General features: G+C 46.3%; 1 protein-coding gene across 1 annotated transcript; it reads right to left on the bottom strand.

Annotated features, from left to right (window-relative positions):
- Window positions 1-249: 249 nt before the first annotated feature.
- CCR9 (C-C motif chemokine receptor 9) lies at window positions 250-8922 on the bottom strand. The gene is made up of 2 exons (XM_007168874.3): window positions 8878-8922; window positions 250-1338 (listed from the first exon to the last, which is right to left on the bottom strand). Exons 1-2 carry the CDS (start codon window positions 8896-8898, stop codon window positions 250-252), a joined length of 1110 nt encoding a protein of 369 aa, XP_007168936.1. The 5' UTR covers window positions 8899-8922.
- Between the last annotated feature and the right edge of the window lie 10469 nt (window positions 8923-19391).

Raw genomic sequence — 19391 nt, forward strand, 5'->3', positions numbered from 1 at the left:
TGCAGGTATTGCAGCCAGGAGCCAATCAGCAGCCCCCTGGGATGGCCAGTCAATTTTGAAGACTCTGGCTTGGCAAATCCTGACAAAAAGTATAACGTTATTCAAATTCATCCCTTTCTGAGTTTTTTATTTCCTTTTATTCACTTCCTTTTCCTTCTCTGCTTTCCCTCTGGCCCTACCAGTAAGGGAAGCCGTAGCTGTATTTCTTGTTACTTCCAAAAGGACCATCCACCTCAAGGAGAAGATCCCTCAGAGGGAAAGAGCTCCTGAGGTTGTCTCCAGCAACATAGATGACAGCTTCAGGCTTCCTTCTCTCCTTGTAAATGAAACCCACTGAGCCTGGCTGATGCAACCCAAGTTCTTTAGGGTCTTCACAAGATCCCGGCGGAACCTCTCACCCACAAAAACGTAGAGAACAGGGTTCAGGCAACTGTGGAGAAAGGCGATGGTTTGAGTGACCTGGAAGCTGATGTCAATGTTGGTGGAGACAGCACAGCTGGAGATGAACGTGCTGTAGGCATCGATGGTCTGCACCAGCAGAACGCAGTTATGGGGGAACTGGGATAGGACGAAGACAGTGAGCACAGTGATGGTCACCTTCAGGGCCTTGTGCTTGGATGACTTCTTGGCTTGTTTCAGGGTGTGAATGATGATGGTATAGCAGCAAGCCATGACCACAAAAGGGAGGAAGAACCCCAGGATGACTTTCAGAGTCAACACAGCTGACTTCAGTTTGGTACTCTCGTCACTGGGGTAAACCATGGTGCAGATAGCAATCCCATACTCCTTCTTGACTTGGCTGTACAGGAGTTCCGGGATGCAGAGTGCGGCTGCCATCAGCCAGACAGTAAAGCAGACCATTTTGCTGTACAGAAGCCTTTTCTGCCTCCACATCTGCGCTCTCGTGGCCTGAGCAATGGCGATGTACCTGTCCACGCTGATGCACGTGATCAGCAGCACACAACTGTAAAAGTTCATCTTGTACATGCTGTTGACCAGTCTACACATGAAGGTCTGGAATTTCCACTGGTCAGCGGCGGCAATGGCCCAGAAGGGAAGGGTGACAAGAAAGAGAAGGTCAGCGATTGCCAAATTCAAAAGGAACATGTCAGTCATGGTCTTCACCCTCGTGCAGTACCAGTAGACAAGGATGACCAGACTGTTGCCCAAGGACCCCACGATGAACACGAGCCAGTAGAAGGGTGGAAGGAAGTAGCTTGCGAACTGCCTGACGTGGTTTTTCTTACAGAATAAGTCAGTGATGTTGAAGTTCCCGTAATCTTCCATGGAAGACGTGGTGTCATAGCTATAGTCATCTGCCATATTAGGGATCAGGCTCTGCAAGGAGACACAGGACGGCATTGGGTCAAGGGCATGCTTTTGGAGGTTCTATCTGATGATGGCAGAGGCATGGAGCCCTTGAACCTTCCATTCCCAAAGTCTGTGATAAGACAAAAGAAATGTATGTGTAGGAAGTAGGAATTCTGAGAGCATCTGCTTGGATTGTAAATGATTTATTTATTCAACAAATGTTTATTGAGCACCTTCAACATGGTAGGTAATGGGTACATGCTGAAGAGTCAGACATGGTTCCTGCTCTCATGGAACTTACCTACTCTGGGAGGAGACACTCAAGCAAAGGAACAGTCACAGGCTGCATGACAGATGCTCTGACGGCGTGGGAAAGAGGGTCTGGGACCACTGGTGGGCGGACCTTTATCAAACTAAGTGAATGGTTCTGATTGTCCCTTCTCTCTACTCTACCCTCCCAACAAGGTCCTCAGAGGCTTTTAAACTTTTCTGGGTCCAGGTTCCCCTGAGTCTTCTGAAAGCTGTGGATCCTCTGTTTGAGAAGCACCAAAGAGTCACACATGCACCCACTTACACATGTGCACACACATGAACACACACACACATATTCATACACTCTCACATACACGCACATACATAAGAACCAGGACAGACTACGTGATTTCAGGGTCCCTTGTTCAAAATTTGTTAAGAATTTCAAGATAGCAGAGCATTAAATCAAGCAAGTGACACTTCTAAGCATGAAGTGTGCAGCAGTAGGGGTCACACACCCATGAAACCAGCCCTCACAAGCACACACACACACACATTTACAAACACACGTGCACACAAACATGCCTACACTAATATACATACTCACATGTACATACCAACACACATACATGCACACATTCAGACACGTGCGCACACACCCTCACAATGTGCACATGCGTGTGCTCATGCGCATGCACACACACACCCCTCATTACAGCTTCAATGGGTTCCTGGCTCAGAAGCCTTCCTAGAACCCCTGCTGGGGGAGGAGGAAATAAAGGCTGGAGATGGAGCCCTTGAGTCAAGCCTGGGATGGAGGGAATGGAGGAGAGGGTTGCCTGGTGGAGGGGAAACTCGGTCCCGTATCTGACATGTTCCAAGGCCTCCACTTACAAATTCTCACATGCTCTCACTTCCCACCAGCAACCCCCTCCTAGGGCCCCCATTAGGGCCCCCAATCCTGCCAGGGACCACTAGCTCTCGTTCCCTTGCCCCAGGGCACACGCCTTGCCAAATCTCATCTCTCCCTTCATTTCTGCTCCGGAAATTCAGCAGTTGTTCAGTTCATCTAGAAGCATTTGGACTAGAAGTAACCTCAGATCCCCACTAGGTTTTCATTTTGTTTTAAATATTAAATATTTAATGCCAATAAATATTTAAGTAAAAATATTTAGTTTATGTATTAAACTATTCATATCAAAATAATAAAACATCTTCTACCAGTCTTCTTTTAGCTGGGAGCTCCCCTTCTACACACATTATAATCTCCATCTATTTCTAATAGTTTCAACCAGCATTTCCCAAACCATGTTTTGGGTGGAACACCAGTAGTTAAATAGTTGAGAATCTCTGCTCACTATATCACCTTCTTTGAAATTCACAATAATCATGAGCATATTAAAGGCTCTGAGAAGTCCTGCAGAGCTTGTTTTATTTTAACGGCATGATAGCATAGTAAAGGCTCTGAGAAGTCCTTCAGAATCTGTTGAATTTTGTTTAATAATGTTTCCTAATCTTACATGAGCATGGAACCTGTCGTGTGTGTGTGTGTGTGTGTGTGTGTGTGTGTGTGTGTGTGTGTTTACTGAGTGCTTATTAAGATATCAGGACACACTGAGTGGACTGATAAGGTGCAGTAGATGCCAGGAGGCTGTGGTCTCCTGAATTCTGAAGCTCGTGCTGAGAGCTGAGGTGATGGGTCCATTCCGTTTGGGCCCCGACTGGCAGGAAGTGCCAGGGGGATGCCCAGGGTAACCTGGATTACAATTAGGAAAATCTGGAATCTGGTCCTGATCCACCTCTAGTGTGCGACCAAGAGAAAGTCCTACTGCAGAGAGACCCCCGGGGGCCAGATCCAGGAGCCAGCAGCCGGGAACGGCCCGCTTCTGGGAAGAGCTGAAGAAAGCTCTCCATTTTGAATGTGCTTCGTCCCCAGGCCTGGTTCACCCATTCTCAGTGTACATTTAAAGACTTCCCTCCCAGCTTTGGCCGTTGTCTACAGGCCCGGATAATAGGGAGGACAGATCTTACGGATGACTCGTATTTCAGTGAAGATGCCAGGAGACTTCTGCCAAAGCGGGACGTGGGAGCCAGGTACCGTCAATGGCCCCACTGGGAAGGGCATCCCCTAAGAGGTGGGGTTTGAGTAGACTTTGAGAGGAAAGAAAGAACTTTCAGGTGGAAGGAAGAACATGTAGAGCACAGAGACCTACAGAAGTATCACTGGCGATTTAAGAAGTTGGGAGGGTGACATTTTGGAGGAAAGTCAGTAAAGCCAAGCAGATGAGCAGGTGTCAACTGTGAATCCACAGTGAGTAAGCGTCAAACTGCTCTGTAGAGGGTGGGTTTTTTTTACGTTTTGGGGGGGGTTAAATAGCTTTAATAGACTCTCACATGAGCCTGTACCCAAGGCTGTGAGTTAGGGAGGCAGACAGCATCCCCATTCACAGATGTGGCACAGAGGGTCTCACAGAGGGGACCCCTAGCAGTCCCAGTGTCCCGGGAGACCCAGCCTTCTCCGTGGCCTGGTAAACGAGCCCGTGACCACCGCTGCCCAAGACTGTGTCCCAGAGTGGGGACACTGTGTCCTGCTTGAAGCACAAGGAGCACGCTTTCTTGTTGGGTGAGGGTTGGAGGACCAGTGCATCAGCATAGAATTATATTTAGTTAGGGACTCCCCAGACATATTTTAAGAGTGACTGAATTCACACACAAAAAACCTGGGTTTGTGTGAATTTTATCAAGACTACAAGGTAAGCCTATATCATCCTTACAAGTTCAAAGCGTTGGCCGTCTTTTTCAGGATGACAAAGGAAGAATACACGTCCCAGGCTAGGGAGAGCCTGGACAAACTGTCCACCTGCATTGAGACTTGTGCTCACAGCTTTGTCCATGCCTGATAGGTAAATACCCAAGGATCCTTTGAAAATCTTCCAGCAAATGTAAACGTCGATTATTTACCAATTTATTTGATTCCCTACTGTCAGAGCACCTAGTGCACATCAGACCCAGTGCGGAGTACAGGACATGCATGCATTTAATCCTTGACCTTCCAGGTAAGGGCGGGCCCCTCTTCCAGATGAGGGGCACCTGGCTTCCGGGAGGAATTCTGAGGTTGCCAAGCCATTCCTTCCTCCCTCCCTCCCTGCTCTCTGAGTCCTAGAGACACTGCTCTTGCTGGAGAAGCTACCCACAAAGGCTGTTTTCAAAGTCTGGGTCAGAACATCTTGAGAGAAGATCAGTGTAAGCATCTGAAATCCACATGGTTTCGCGTGCATCCAGGAGCACCTGCTGGAGCCTCCTGGCCTGAGCACTGCGTAGAACGACTTCCCACAAGCTGCCATGAGTTTATCCCGGGGTCTGCATCGAGGTGGCATCTAAGGGGCTCCCCGTGGAGCCCACCCTCTCCACCGAGAGGGGACCTCCAAGGGCCTGTCCGTATAGCTCTGTGTCCTACTCACCAAGACCTAGCCTAGATATTTATTTGGCATTTAAATATAAAAGAGAAGTGAAGAAAGGCTTTCGTATCTCCTGAAGAACAGGTGAGGTGTTTTTTTTTCGCTCATGCACCATATAAATTTTGTGACTTAATCAGGATTCCCTTTTTAATTGGGAAACTCAGTCAAACTGGTAGCCCAATTATAGTAACCAAATAAGACCCTTCGACCAACGCTGTCCAATAGGAGTATAAGGCAACTCTGGGTTAATTTTGCATTTTCTAGTAGCCAAGTGAAAGAAGTGAAAAAGAGACAGGTGGAATTCACCTTAATAATGTATTTTATTGGAACCTAGTATGTCTAAAATATTTTTTCGTTACATAAGCAATGTAAAAGTTACCAAAATATTTTACATCCTTTTGTTGCGGAGACTATATTTGAATGGAGTGCATTTTATACTCACGGGGCATCTTAGTTGGAGTGGCCCCATTTCATGTGCTCAGGGGCCCCACGTGGCTCGTGGCTACCTCACCAGACAGCACAGCTTTAGGCTGAAAACCCAAGTTCTAACTCCTCTTGATCTTTTCTCCCTATTCTGTCAATTTCCTCTGACCCTGTTTTAATGTATGTCCTTTCTTTTCTATTCTGTTGTACGCACCCAGTACGGTGCCTCAAGCCTGTTATGGAACACGAGGCAGGCAGTGGAGACGGAGTGAGACAGGGTGTCGTTATTGCTGGGAAGTGTCCAGGCCCTGCTCTCTGAAGGGGCTGACCATTCTCTTCCACATCATATTAGAATGTCTAGAAATCTTCTTACCTAAGGTTTCTCTTGCATTTCTTAGCAAACTGTGTTGTTCTCAGACACTCTTAAAAACATGACGTCTTTACCAACTAGACCACTATTCGGAGCCTGTGGACCCCCATGAGCAGAGGTCTGAGCCAGATCTAGAACCTTCTTCCAGTGGGAGAAGTGGTGATTCGCTGGGGTGGACAGGGCCCAGACCTGGCCGGGATGGTGTTTGTGTGAAAATGCCGCCATCTCATTCCCTGCCTGCCTAAGAAAACGGCATGCTCGTCCTAGGCTTGAGAAACAGCTCTTTATTTCTAGTTCCTTGCCGATAAATAATGTGATTTGTTCACTCATTCGACCGATATTTAGTGAGCACAGAGTACATGCCAGGCAAGGAAACCACTTCCAAAGGACACCATTCGCCTCGGTGATGGAAATAGAATTGGAGCAAAATGTTAGAGAGGTCGATGGCTCCTGCGCCAGGCCTCACCTGTCGAGCTCGAGGCTGGGATGGGGGTGGGGTGGGGGGAGGGGAGGTCCCTCTGTGTGCAGGGCCCTGACGGCAGCTCCACAGCTCAGAGGTGCCCTAGACAGGGCGGCATCGTGGGATGGCTCTGTTACTCCCAGGGGGCTGCTTAATTGGGGGATTTATATCATTTATTTTGGATGATTTTTAGCATTTTGATCAAGAAAAGAAGCGCATTATAGTCATAGATCTAAGTAGACGAGAGAATGTGTCACAGCGTGACCCGTGGCCGGCCTGGAACTCAGCAATGGGGTGCCTTCTCCTCACGTAAGCTTTTGTTTCTGCTCTGGAAAATTTTTTTGGAAGCTCAACAGGTTTTAGAATGATGTTCAGATGTTAGAGACCATCTTAGAGAGGAGGAGACAGACCCAAGGAATGGGAGGTTCTGCCCCAAACCCTCAGCCACTGGGGGAGGGTCAAGGCCAGAGCCATCCCCCCAGCCCCTCAGTCCCAAGCTGGGGCACTTTTAATCCCTGCTGACCCAAAGCCCAGCTCTCCATGTGCTGATGTTGTCAAAGTGGCCACACCAAACGTGAGCCACGGCATCTGGGTCCCAGCACCTGAGCTGGGCCTCACGGAGCCCAAGCAGAGTGGCCGTCAGGTGCCCTACGTCCCCACTCCCAACCCTGGAAAGATTCTGGGCACCAGAGGATGCCCTGTGGCTTCCTCTGCCCGGAGCAGCCGGGCGCTGCCTGATGCTGGGGGCAAACCTCAGGGCATGGCCGGGCAAGGGGCCTGCGCTGCCTGCTGGTGCCCCCAGCGAGGCTCTGCCCCACAGGCCTCGGCCCCCGAGCCCGGGCAGGTGTGTCCTCCTCCCCTCAGGAGAACCTTGGCCCCGAAGCAGCAGCCCAGGCAGTGAACGTCGTGCAGCTCCTGGAGCAGGAAGAAGGTCTCCAGAGCTTTCCGAGGCCTCCCTCACCGATTCACGTTGTCTCTGGAAACCTTCCCCCAGCTCCAGGCCCCTCATTCCCACCTCTGGGGAGAGGCCAGGGTAGAGGGCAAAAACTGTGTCCCTCATTGCTCCTTAGTACCAAGATGGGCGTCTGGGGACAGGAGACGGGAAATGGGAGGGGAGGGAGACAGGCAGGGAGGGACGCAGAGTCGTTAGGAGCAGTGGGAGGTGGCAGGCACCGCCCCAAGGTGCTCTGTCCCTGCCCTCGAGGAAGTGAGACTTCCACACAGCGAAGCTTGGACCTCGGCGTGTTGACATTTGCCCACAGGGGGGAACCCAGTGAAGCCGTGACTCTGAGAGCACCCTCTAGGGCTCCTCCTCCTTGTAGCCACGAGACCTGGAACCTTCCGTTCCTTCTCCCAGCCTCGTTTCCTCATCTGTAAGCATGGCTCTGCCTTTACCGTGAGGCTGCAGGAAAGTGGCACCCTGGCTGGTTACTGGCACGTGGCCAGTGCTCAGAAAGGTGGCCACAGGGACGTCATGGCTGTTTCCCAGGGTCATAGCCACAGAGACCCCATCTTGTCCCCATGTAGGTGGTGCTGGACACCTCTTGACCACAAAAGGTCATTACTGGGGTGCATTTTTCTTCCTCTCTGGAGCTGCCTTGCAGAGTCTGGATATCTTCCAAGACTCCAGAGGATAAAACCGAATGACTGACAGTGTCAGCCCCGTTTCCAGCATCAGGGATGAAGAGCAAATTCTAACTCAGGAGAAACTAAGGGTCTAATTCTGGTTAGAAAAATAGAGACTTGCCTCGTTACTTCACCAGGTCCAAAATAATTGCCTTGTTGTTGTTGTTGTTGTTGTTACGGGATATGCAGTGACATATGCAATACTAAATATCATGAGCATATGATAAATAACTTATTTGACATCAGGGGTGGCAACCACCAATCTGCACAGATGGTGGGAGCCTCCAGTGTACTGTGAGGGACAGTTTGTCGGCTCCACTAAGAAGGTTTGATTTCAATACCGACATGCAAAACCCAGATTCTTACTTTGAGAAAAGCAAAATCAAAACCTTTAGATATGTTTGTGAGCATTTATGAATATAACAAAAGCATAGGAATTTGATTTGATTCTATAATTAATTACATTTGACTATAAAACCACAAACAATTCTCTGGATAATGACTTCACTCACTCATTTTTGTTGGCCTCTTTTCCTCTTTCAGAGAAATATATATCATTATGTGTTTTTTGTAAAGGCTACATAATGTTATGTAAGAAACAAAACTAACATGCCCACCGTGGGTCTTTTAAAAACAAACTAAATGGATTCTCTCTTGCCCTCTTTTGTCTGAGTTTCAGAACAGACACATGGGACAAAGACATCCTAAAGATCATACAACCCTCACCTATTAGTAAAATCTAAAGTAGCATTTTCCTCTGTGCTCCCACATACCCCAAAGCTCTTCTAGCGCTTCACGTTTGCAGAACCCCCTGTGCTGGGCATCAACCCCCTGTCCTGGGCACTGCTCAGCAGAGCTCTTACCCTGGGAAACCACAGAGAAGTCCTTCCGCCACAATGGATTCCTTCCCACTCCCTGAAAAGAGGCCCCAAAATAGAGTGCATTTTGAGGAACCCGAGGGGCGTGGCTGTACTCACTGTGACTTCTGTGGGGACCATGGTGGGTCAGGTGCAAGCTTGCTTCTAGAAAGAGAGGGGAAAAATCAAAAAGAGGACTGGCTCTTAACTGAACAGTAACTAGTACCTAAAGATGGAGATTAAGCATTAAATCTGTTTGTTCTCATGGAAAAAAAAAATCCCAAGTAAGAGCTAGAGTCCGTGTTATACTGATGTCAAGTCAGATAGATTTCAAGTCAAGTCTAGATTTCAGTATCATCTGGGTTGTTAACCTAGAAATGAAAGAAACCTCTCCTTTGAGAGCCCTTTGTGGCTTTGACATCTTCCCAGCACGTCCTTTTAATCTTAGCCCTTTTTCTCTTGACTCAACTTCTCTATCAGGTGCCACCTACCCCCATTTTATCCACCAAAGGACTCCAGAAGATGGCAGGACAGCAGTGACTTAAAAATGCGCTGTGCTGACTCTGCAGGGGAGGGGCCTCTGGGTAACCGGGTGGCAAGAACACAGGAGTGCGGTGGCTCTGTCAGTATCAGTCCCTCTCCAGGAGGGGCCCCGTGCCCCAGCACCTACCTGTGTGCTCTGTTTACAAATTCAGGGCCTATTTACTCTGTACCCCAGCTCCAGCAGGAAAAGGAAGTCCTAGGTTTGTTTACCAAAGAAAAGGTATTTGTCTAACGCAGAGGGCCTCCGAGCTGAGATAAATCTCAGCTATTGTTTTCCTGTGTTTTGAATCTCTGCAAAACTCCCCCCTCTGTGACCAAAGGAACAACAGCTTGGCTCCCTTCAAGGAAGGGGTCTGTGCCCGTATCTCCAAGAAACATGTTCAGCCCACCCCAAGCTTCTGGAAGGAAACATTCTCCTTCATAAATCCAGCCCTAACCTGTTGGGCTTTTTTTTCATAACACAACGTTGTAACTGTCCCTGCTTTTCTAAAAGTGCAGTCGTTTAAAAAACATAACATGTGGGACAACCACTCTGGAAACCCGTTAAACACACACCCTGTGATCTAACCATCCCACTCCTAAGTATTTACCTAAAAAAAATGCAAGCTTATATCCACACAAAGACCGATATATGAATGTTCATGGCAGCTTGATTTGTAATAGCCAACTACTGGAAATAGCTCAAATGTCCTTCAAGTATAGCTAATGGATAAATCACTGTGGAATAGCCATACAATGGAATTGGAACAGCTACTGATACACACAGCAACGTGGGTAAATAATTATGCTAAGTAAAGAAGCCAGACCCCAAAAAAGTACATACTGTGTGATTCTACTTACAAAAAATTCTAGAAAATGTGAACTAATCAGTAATGACAGAAAGTAGATCAGTAATTTCATGGTGAGAGAGGGAAGGGGAGGACGGGGCAAGGCAGGAGGGGGATAAGAGCACGCCAGGAAGCCTTTGGGGTGATAAGTATGTTCACTATATTGATTGTGTGATGGTTTCACAGTTACATACGTATGTCAGAACTTAGGTTCTGCACTTCATATATTTGCAGTGTTTGTAGCTGGACCTCAATAAAGTGGTTAAAGTAGAGAAAGGAAGAACAGCAAGATCTGATGAAAACTTTGTTTTCGTCCCTCCTCAGAGTCATATCTGGCCATTAGCAGGCAAGGAGAGAGGCGGCCAGAACTTCCTCCTTGCAACCTTCCTGCCAGTAGCTTCTCCACAGTGCCTTGTGCTGTTCTGTGGGAATTGAGGGCTCAGTATGAACTCATGTGTTTTAGGGTTAGATGAGATTAGACAGATGATGATGATGATAGAGAGGTAGATGATAGATAGATAGATAGATAGATAGATAGATAGATAGATAGATAGGTAGATATATTTGTGTGGACAGGTGCTATGTATTTGAGCATATTTCCTGGCTCTGTCTGCTGAGAGGACCTAAAAGCCATGACACACAGTAGAATGACCTTCTAGTGCCCAGATCTTGGTTTCTAAATATCTTTCTTCCTGCCAAGAAACCAGGATTCCTAGGAGAAATGTCTGATTCCAGAGTTAGGGCAGGGAAACTATAAGATGAACCTGGGACTGATTTTTGCCACAGAATGCAAGTGTTCAAAGACGGTGAGGATTTGTCAAAGGACATAGGTGCCAACTTGATGGGGTTCCACTAGCCAAATCTGAGGCAATTTAAGCATCAAATTAAATAATGATAGCAGTCTTTATAGCACATTCAATTAAATGAGGATCCATGAATCCATACTAAGGAAAATAAATGAGTAAATACATGAGAAAAGTAATATCCTCTTATGGTGCCAACTAATAAGTACAGAATGAATAACGTAATTGGAAAATCACCAATGGATGATGAAATTAGTGGGTGAATGTTTGATGAGGAATTTACTTCATCTCAAAGGATCTCCCCCCAAATTACATATTGCCCCATTGACTTTATTGTTCTCTCTGGGTTTTTTTTCTGAATCATGCTCTAAAAAAATAAAATCTTTGTAAAAAATTGCCCAGTTAAGTTTGAAAGATCTCAACTCAGCTAATTTAATTTTAATACAGCTTGGGTAATAGGGAGATGGTTTTTGAGACATTCGTTAGAAAACATTTCATGTATTTCTAGTACCTGTGGCTTATGTCATTTCCTTTTAACTTGCATGAAGAGACTGAATATTAACCAGATAATATCTGAGAAAACAAATGCCCAAAGAAGGAAGCCACATGAAAGAATGGCTTTGGTTATAGTTATAGGTTGAAAATAAGGATTGATGGTAATGATGTTGGTAAGAGTTTGGGGGAAAAGTCTCCACTTGGCAGTGGGGAGTGTAAATCTTTGTGACCTTTTTGGAGGGTTAAAAATCTTTCAAAACATACAAAGCACAACAGCTCTGACTCAGCAGTTCATCTGCTGAAAACATGCCCTCTTAGTAGTCACACAAAGAACATAAAGATGCATGTACAGGCATATATGTTGCAGCATTTTTTTTTTTTTTGTAGAACCAAAAAACTAGTAACAACCTACGTATCTAGCAATAGTTAATATTCTGATACATCCATTCAGTAAACCACATGTAGTCAATACATAGAATAAAATAGACCCCACGCTGATACAAAGAGGTCACGAAGATTATTATAGGTAAAAATGCAAGGTGTAGAAGATTATGATGCATGATCTTTTTAGAAATATATAAAAGGTTATACACTTCACAGCTGATCAGTACTGAAATGTTTTCTGGAAGGAGCTTGAACAAGGATGACCAGTGGAAAGTGAGACTTTCATTTTTTTCCTTTAGGTTTTGTAAACTATTTAAATATTTTACTTTGTGCGTGACCTTCTATTTTAAGGGCTATCATAAAAATAACTTGTCAGCTTAAAAAAAAAAAAAGCAACCCTAGTGCTATTCCATTCTGTACACCTGTTTGCAAAACTCGTCCGAAGGAGGAACTCGTAGCCTCCTCCAGCTGGCCTGGAAAGCAGCACTGGAAGAGCAAATCTAGCAAGTAACTTGCTCGGGCTACTTTTTGCAACTTTGGAATCCTACACTAGCTTTTTATAAAGGTTTTTCTTCCTTCCATTATAAATGTGTTTCTGGCTCATAGAAGATTTGGAGAGAGCCCAAGAGTAAAAATAAAAACGAAATATATTCCTCCATGGACCCACCACCTAAAGACACCGCTGAGAGCCTTTTCATCTATTCCTCTCTTCTCTTTGTCAGAATACTTTTTGTCTATTTTATTCCACAAACTGCAAAGTCTCAGAGCTTGCTTTCATTTTCTTCTCGCCCCTGAGAAGGAGAGAAAAACAGAGGGGGAAAAACCCCACATGTGACAAAACACACTGAAAGCAAGGAACCTCTCAACCGTCTGTTGGGAGAACACGAGCGTTGGACTCAGTGCCGCCCCAAATCTCTCCCCTTGCTGCTCGGTGTGGCCTCATCCAGGGCAGTGCAGCTGCCCAATCTGAAAAGCCTGCTTGTGTTTCAAAGCCCAGTGGAGTGAGGTGGGGGTAGCACACTGGCCCCCATCTGCTCCTTGGTCCATCCTTTGCTGCCTGTGGGACCTCAGCAAGGAGCGACCTGCCCTTCCCCAGCCTTGGTTTCCTCCTCTGTAAAATGCATGTGATAGCCCAGCCTACTCCAAGGGCTTGTTTCGAGGGTCAAGTGCAGTGCTGTGCATTAAGGCTCTTAGCGGAATGCAGAGAACTCTGCAACAGTGAGGGAGCAGTCTTCATCCCACAGCTTACTTGACACCAGATACACTTGCTTGGCTTAAACACTGTACAAGACATGATCCATGTCCTCAAGAAGCTCACATTCAAGTACAGGGAATACATCGTGGCTGCAAATACCAATAATGGGAAATGCTATGAGACGATTTGGGAATTGGGAGAAGGAAGCTGGGTCTCCAGCGCTGGGGAAAATCCAGGAGGGCTTCATTGAGGAGGTGACATTTTTGCTGACCCTTGCAGGCTGGAGAGCAAGGGAGGGGGGAACATGACTCCAGGGCAGGGAAACACAAAACATATCCACAAAGGCATGAACGCCAGAAAGCAGAAGGTATGTGCAGGGTCCTTAGAGGTAGGGAGTTGTTAAGTCTCCGAGAGTGGAAAGTGCCTATTAAAAAGTTTGCCTGGAATCCATTAATATCTAACCATTATTTTTCTATTCTCTGCTGTCCTTAAAAGTAACCAACGTGAAAATCAGCATGGAGTTGCTGGTAGTAGCCCCAGTGAATTAGATACTGATACTAAAGTGAGTCAGGAAGTCAGGTCCTGACTTTGATCTTTGTCTGACTTTGTGCACGGAGGTTGAATCACCTCTCGCTTTTTGGTTTTTGTTTGGAAGCTCTGCCTTTTTCACCCTGCACGAAAGCAGGGACTCTGAGCTGTCTATCAGGCTATCTACTGCCCCGGCCTGGGCCAGGTGCCCACCCCTCAGGCACTGTGCTGGGCCCGGGGCTGTGAGTGGGTTGCGTGTGAGGGGGCTTCCGAACAGACGGACAGATACTGGAAAAAAAGAGGCTGTCAAACTCCAGGTGCTGAAATGGCAGATGAACTCTGGTTTGTTGGGTGAGGGGAGGGAGGAGCGGGCCTCACCTGCTGGTGGCTGCCCCACATCCCAGACCCGCACTCAGCAGCAGCTCCCCCGCAGCGCATCCAAGCAGTAACAGCCAACTGAGAGCTAAAGAGAGTGTGTTGACAGGACAAAACAGTAGTCACTGATGAGTCATTTAAAATAGAGTGGCTTTGCTTTTTTCTGATTATAAAGGAGTATATTCACAATGAACAACAACCAAAAAAAAAAAAAAAAACCCCCCAAAGCAAACATATATAATGAAGAAAAAAAAAAACCCTCAAACACCTCTCTCCTAGAATAGCCACTGTTCATTTTCTGAGATGCAGCCTTTTAGACATTTTCTCTGTAACACAATCTCACACACACGAACGCACACACACACTCTGAAAGGAAATCAGACTGCACAAACCATTTTCTGTCTTGCTCTCTAGGGAACAGTCTTTCATGGACCACTTTATATGCCAATTCAGTTTGAGGCCGTATCACCAGATTGGGTGGCTGCCAAGTGTTCCACTCTCCGGATTCTCTACAATTCATTTAACCAGTCGCCTCTCGGTGCAAAGTTCGCTTGTTTCCAGTTTTTCACTGCTACAGAGAATGCTGCCAAAAGCATGCTTTCCCTGGGACAGTCTCTCAGACCCAGGGACCTCATCGGGGCTTCACTTTCCCAGCCCCTGGCCACCTTCTTGCCATCTGTGCCCCCTCCTGCTTCTCCCTCCTTTAACGAACAAATCACAGAACAGACTGCCTTGAACCTAAGCTTCACACATGTGGGTGGCAGGCTGTCCTGGAAGCCTGGCCAGGGCGCCGCCGGATTCACCTCTGCCTCCCTGGCAGCTTCTAGCCAAGTGCCTGGTTCTCAAGGCCACTGAGCAAACGAGTGGGTTTTAGAAGCCATCGTGGCAGCACACAATGGAGGGCACGGGTGACACTGGGACGGGGAGGAGGAGGAAGGGCGATACTCACGGTGGAGGGCAGCGTGTGAGGCCCCTGGAGGAGACCGCCCCGCCAGCTCCGGGTCTGGGGATGGTGCTGGCCTGCTGTCTGCCTGGGACGAGGGGCAAGCCTTCTGTGAGCTCTGAGCAGGCAGCTACCTGATGAAAACACCAGAAAGGAAGCCAGGCCACCCCTGCCTGTGCTGTCACTGGTGGGGTGGCCAGGAGGGTGGGGAGAGGGGAGTCACCAGCTGCAGTTTCCAGCACTCAGCAGAGTCGGTGATCTGCAACCAGAAATGAAAAGCAGAGAAATGCTGGGTTAAGGAAAAACCGTCTTCTCTGAAGACGCACATACAGATTGATCATCTGAGAACAGTTTCTTTTCCTAGACAGCATGGCTACTTTCAGGGAATGGGGAAGTGGAGAGTCCCATCCAGAGAGGTCAGCCTTTTCTGGCAGGCTAAAGTGTGTACCTTTATAGGATCTCTTTGGGTGGTGTTGTCTGAACAGGCCTGTATGGGGTCATCACCCCCCAGCACCGTGCATCCCAATGTAACCCTTTTGGCCTTAGATATACCTAAACCCCTACAGCTGTGCTGTCTAATGCCGTAGCTGTTAGTCACATGTGCCTATTTAAATTGTTTAAAATGTGACTGGTTCCTTAGTCACACTAGCCACATTTCAAGTGCTCAACAGCCATGTGTAGCCGTGGCTACCGTAGTGGACGGCACAGATGCAGAGCAGGCCCATCACCTCTGAACGTTCCATCGAACGGCGCTACTTTATTAGAAGGTCATGTACGTGACACATATATGGGAATACAGGGAGTGTTGGAGAACCAGAAACACCCTAAAATTGGGGTCAGATACAGTAAGATTTTATTTTGACGTGACCACTATCCATCAGATAGATTAACATCAAGGATGCATTTCATCTTATTAATCATGGGTGTTTAGGTGAAATTTTGAAAACGCCTAAACAAATACATGTTATGTTTTTAACAGAGTCACAGAGGAAGTCTTCACCAGCCATGGCTATGGTGGGGCCTTCGATCATGACACAGTTGCACCCCCTCTGGGTCCCAGGGCCAGGTGCTGTGCCTGGCATTTGAGGGGCGTTTAAGGAATAATTGTGGAAGAGAAGCTGCAGTCCACAACCTCTGATGTCCATAACAGAAAAAAGACCCAAGTTGATTCCTTGTTGTCATTATGGCAAAGACCTCTTTTTTAGATTTGTTCTGGGGAAAAATCACAACTACCCTGCAGTGGAGACTCATTTCATCTTTTCAGTATACTTATTATCCTGTGGCCTTGGTGGTGCTCTCCTAGGCACATGGCCTGTCAATCACTGTTAACTCCTACAGAACAAAGCGATGCACAAGATGCAGCTTGATTTATTATCTTATTATCTAAATGGAAAGGCCAACGAATAGCCCATATGAAAGGTACAGAGCAGTGAGCAGTAAGAATGAAAGCAGTGGTTGATTCAGCAGCCTTGAGGGAGCTGTGAATTCCCTTCCTTCGTCCACATTCATTGAACATCGTGTCTAAAACGGCGCATGACTGAGAATCGGCCAAATGCTTTCGCCTTTCACTTCTCCCTCTGAATTGGCAAATAATGACAGAGAAGGAAGGGGCAATAGACGGATGAAAATGCTCCCTTAACTGATTTCTGGGTGTCTTGGCAGAGAGAGTAGAGAAGCTGCTTCTCCCTTATGTTTGACTGGGGCCTGGGAAAGCTTCCAGGAGGCTGACACACACACTACAGGTACAAGAGCCCTGGGTGAGGAAGATGCTGTACTTTCTACCTCCTCTTGACTCAAGCTGCTTCTTCACCAGGTATGGGCATCCCAAGTAGACACTGCTTGCCCACCAGATGGCTGGTGAGTCTGGTGGGAAGAAGGGAATTGGGGGAGGTGGTCAGAGAAGAAGAGAAGGGGTAAATATGCTACTGTGGGAAGATGTCCTCTTCTGTGTGGCCCCTCCCCTGCCCCCATGGTCCACGTGTTCTGGAACTTGGTCCAGAAGTTCTGGATGAGCTGCTTTAGAACTCCCAGGTCCCCTCCCCTGGGCTGCAAAGGAGGCATGAGGCTGGAAGATGCAAGGAGGTAGTAGAGAGAATTTCTGATTTCTCTAAGGAGCCTAGGACAAATGGGATTCTTTTTGCTGTCATTCAGTTTGGGTTCATTCCTTGGAGGGAATGCCCCATTCTTTTGTTTTGTTTCTTTTTGTTTGTTTTCTTTGCTGTGTTTCTCTCTCTGCAAGTAGAATTCAGAGCTGGGTGATTATGGGAGGTTGCCAGTTCCCTTTTGCAGCGGGGATTTCTCTTTTTGCATTCTCACCTAGATGAGTTCTAGAGGGCAGGGTGGTGGGTAGGCCCTCTGGGTCCCAGGGCCCAGGACTGAGCCTGGAGTTCAGGGTCATTGAGGGACTAATTGTGGAATGGTAGCTGTAGCCCTGAGGTAGTCTGATGTCTACCTCGGAGGAAAGGCCCAAGTTGACTTTGTCACAGGGGCCAGTGGGAGAGCCATGTCTGGGTTCTCCCGTGTTCGTCCTCACATTCCAAGTGTCTGACACTATCTCTGGCAGAGAATAAATGAGTTTTGCTTCAGTCCTCTACTTTCCAGGTTCTCCATATCTAAGTCTCGATTTGTAATCTTTTTTTTTTTCACATCTTTATTGGAGTATAATTGCTTTACAATGGTGTGTTAGTTTCTGCTTTATAACAAAGTGAATCAGTTTTACATATACATATGTTCCCATATCTCTTCCCTCTTGCATCTCCCTCCCTCCCACCCTCCCCACCCCACACCTCTAGGTGGTCACAAAGCACAGAGCTGATCTCCCTGTGCTATGCGGTTGCTTCCCACTAGCTATCTATTTTACGTTTGATAGTGTACATATGTCCATGCCACTCTCTCTCTTTGTCACATCTTACCCTTCCCCCTCCCCATATCCTCAAGTCCATTCTCTAGTAGGTCTGTGTCTTTATTCCCGTCTTGCCACTAGGTTCTTCATGACCTTTTTTTTTTTTCCCCTTAGATTCCATATATATGTGTTAGTATACTATATTTGTTTTTCTCTTTCTGACTTACTTCACTCTGTATGACAGACTCTAACTCCATCCACCTCATTACAAATACCTCCATTTCGTTTCTTTTTATGGCTGAGTAATATTCCATTGTATATATGTGCCACATCTTCTTTATCCATTCATCCGATGATGGACACTTACGTTGCTTCCATGTCCTGGCTATTGTAAATAGAGCTGCAATGAACATTTTGGTACATGACTCTTTTTGAATTATGGTTTTCTCAGGGTATATGCCCAGTAGTGGGATTGCTGGGTCGTATGGTAGTTCTATTTTTAGTTTTTTAAGGAACCTCCATATTGTTCTCCATAGTGGCTGTATCAATTTACATTCCCACCAGCAGTGCAAGAGTATTCCCTTTTCTCCACACCCTCTCCAGCATTTATTGTTCCTAAATTTTTTGATGATGGCCATTCTGACCGGTGTGAGATGATATCTCATTGTAGTTTTGATTTGCATTTCTCTAATGATTAATGATGTTGAGCATTCTTTCATGTTTGTTGGCAATCTGTATATCTTCTTTGGAGAAATGTCTATTTAGATCTTCTGCCCATTTTTGGATTGGGTTGTTTGTTTTTTTGTTATTGAGCTGCATGAGCTGCTTGTAAATCTTGGAGATTAATCCTTTGTCAGTTGCTTCATTTGCAAATATTTTCTCCCATTCTGAGGGTTGTCTTTTGGTCTTGTTTATGGTTTCCTTTGCTGTGCAAAAGCTTTTAAGTTTCATTAGGTCCCATTTGTTTATTTTTGTTTTTATTTCCATTTCTCTAGGAGCTGGGTCAAAAAGGATCTTGCTGTGATTTATATCATAGAGTGTTCTGCCTATGTTTTCCTCTAAGAGTTTGATAGTGTCTGGCCTTACATTTAGGTCTTTAATCCATTTTGAGTTTATTTTTGTGTATGGTGTTAGGGAGTGTTCTAATTTCATACTTTTACATGTACCTGTCCAGTTTTCCCAGCACCACTTATTGAAGAGGCTGTCTTTTCTCCACTGTATATGCTTGCCTCCTTTATCGAAGATAAGGTGACCATATGTGCGTGGGTTTATCTCCGGGCTTTCTATCCTGTTCCATTGATCTATGTTTCTGTTTTTGTGCCAGTACCAAACTGTCTTGATTACTGTAGCTTTGTAGTATAGTCTGAAGTCAGGGAGCCTGATTCCTCCAGCTCCATTTTTCGTTTTCAAGATTGCTTTGGCTATTCGGGGTCTTTTGTGTTTCCATACAAATTGTGAAATATTTTGTTCTAGATCTGTGAAAAATGCCAGTGGTAGTTTGATAGGGATTGCATTGAATCTGTAGATTGCTTTGGGTAGTATAGTCATTTTCACAATGTTGATTCTTCCAATCCAAGAACATGGTATATCTCTCCATCTATTTGTATCATCTTTAATTTCTTTCATCAGTGTCTTATAGTTTTCTGCATACAGGTCTTTTGTCTCCTTAGGTAGGTTTATTCCTAGATATTTTATTCTT

This window comes from Balaenoptera acutorostrata, chromosome 10 (assembly GCF_949987535.1).
Source record: "Balaenoptera acutorostrata chromosome 10, mBalAcu1.1, whole genome shotgun sequence".
Taxonomy (NCBI): Eukaryota; Metazoa; Chordata; class Mammalia; order Artiodactyla; family Balaenopteridae; genus Balaenoptera; species Balaenoptera acutorostrata.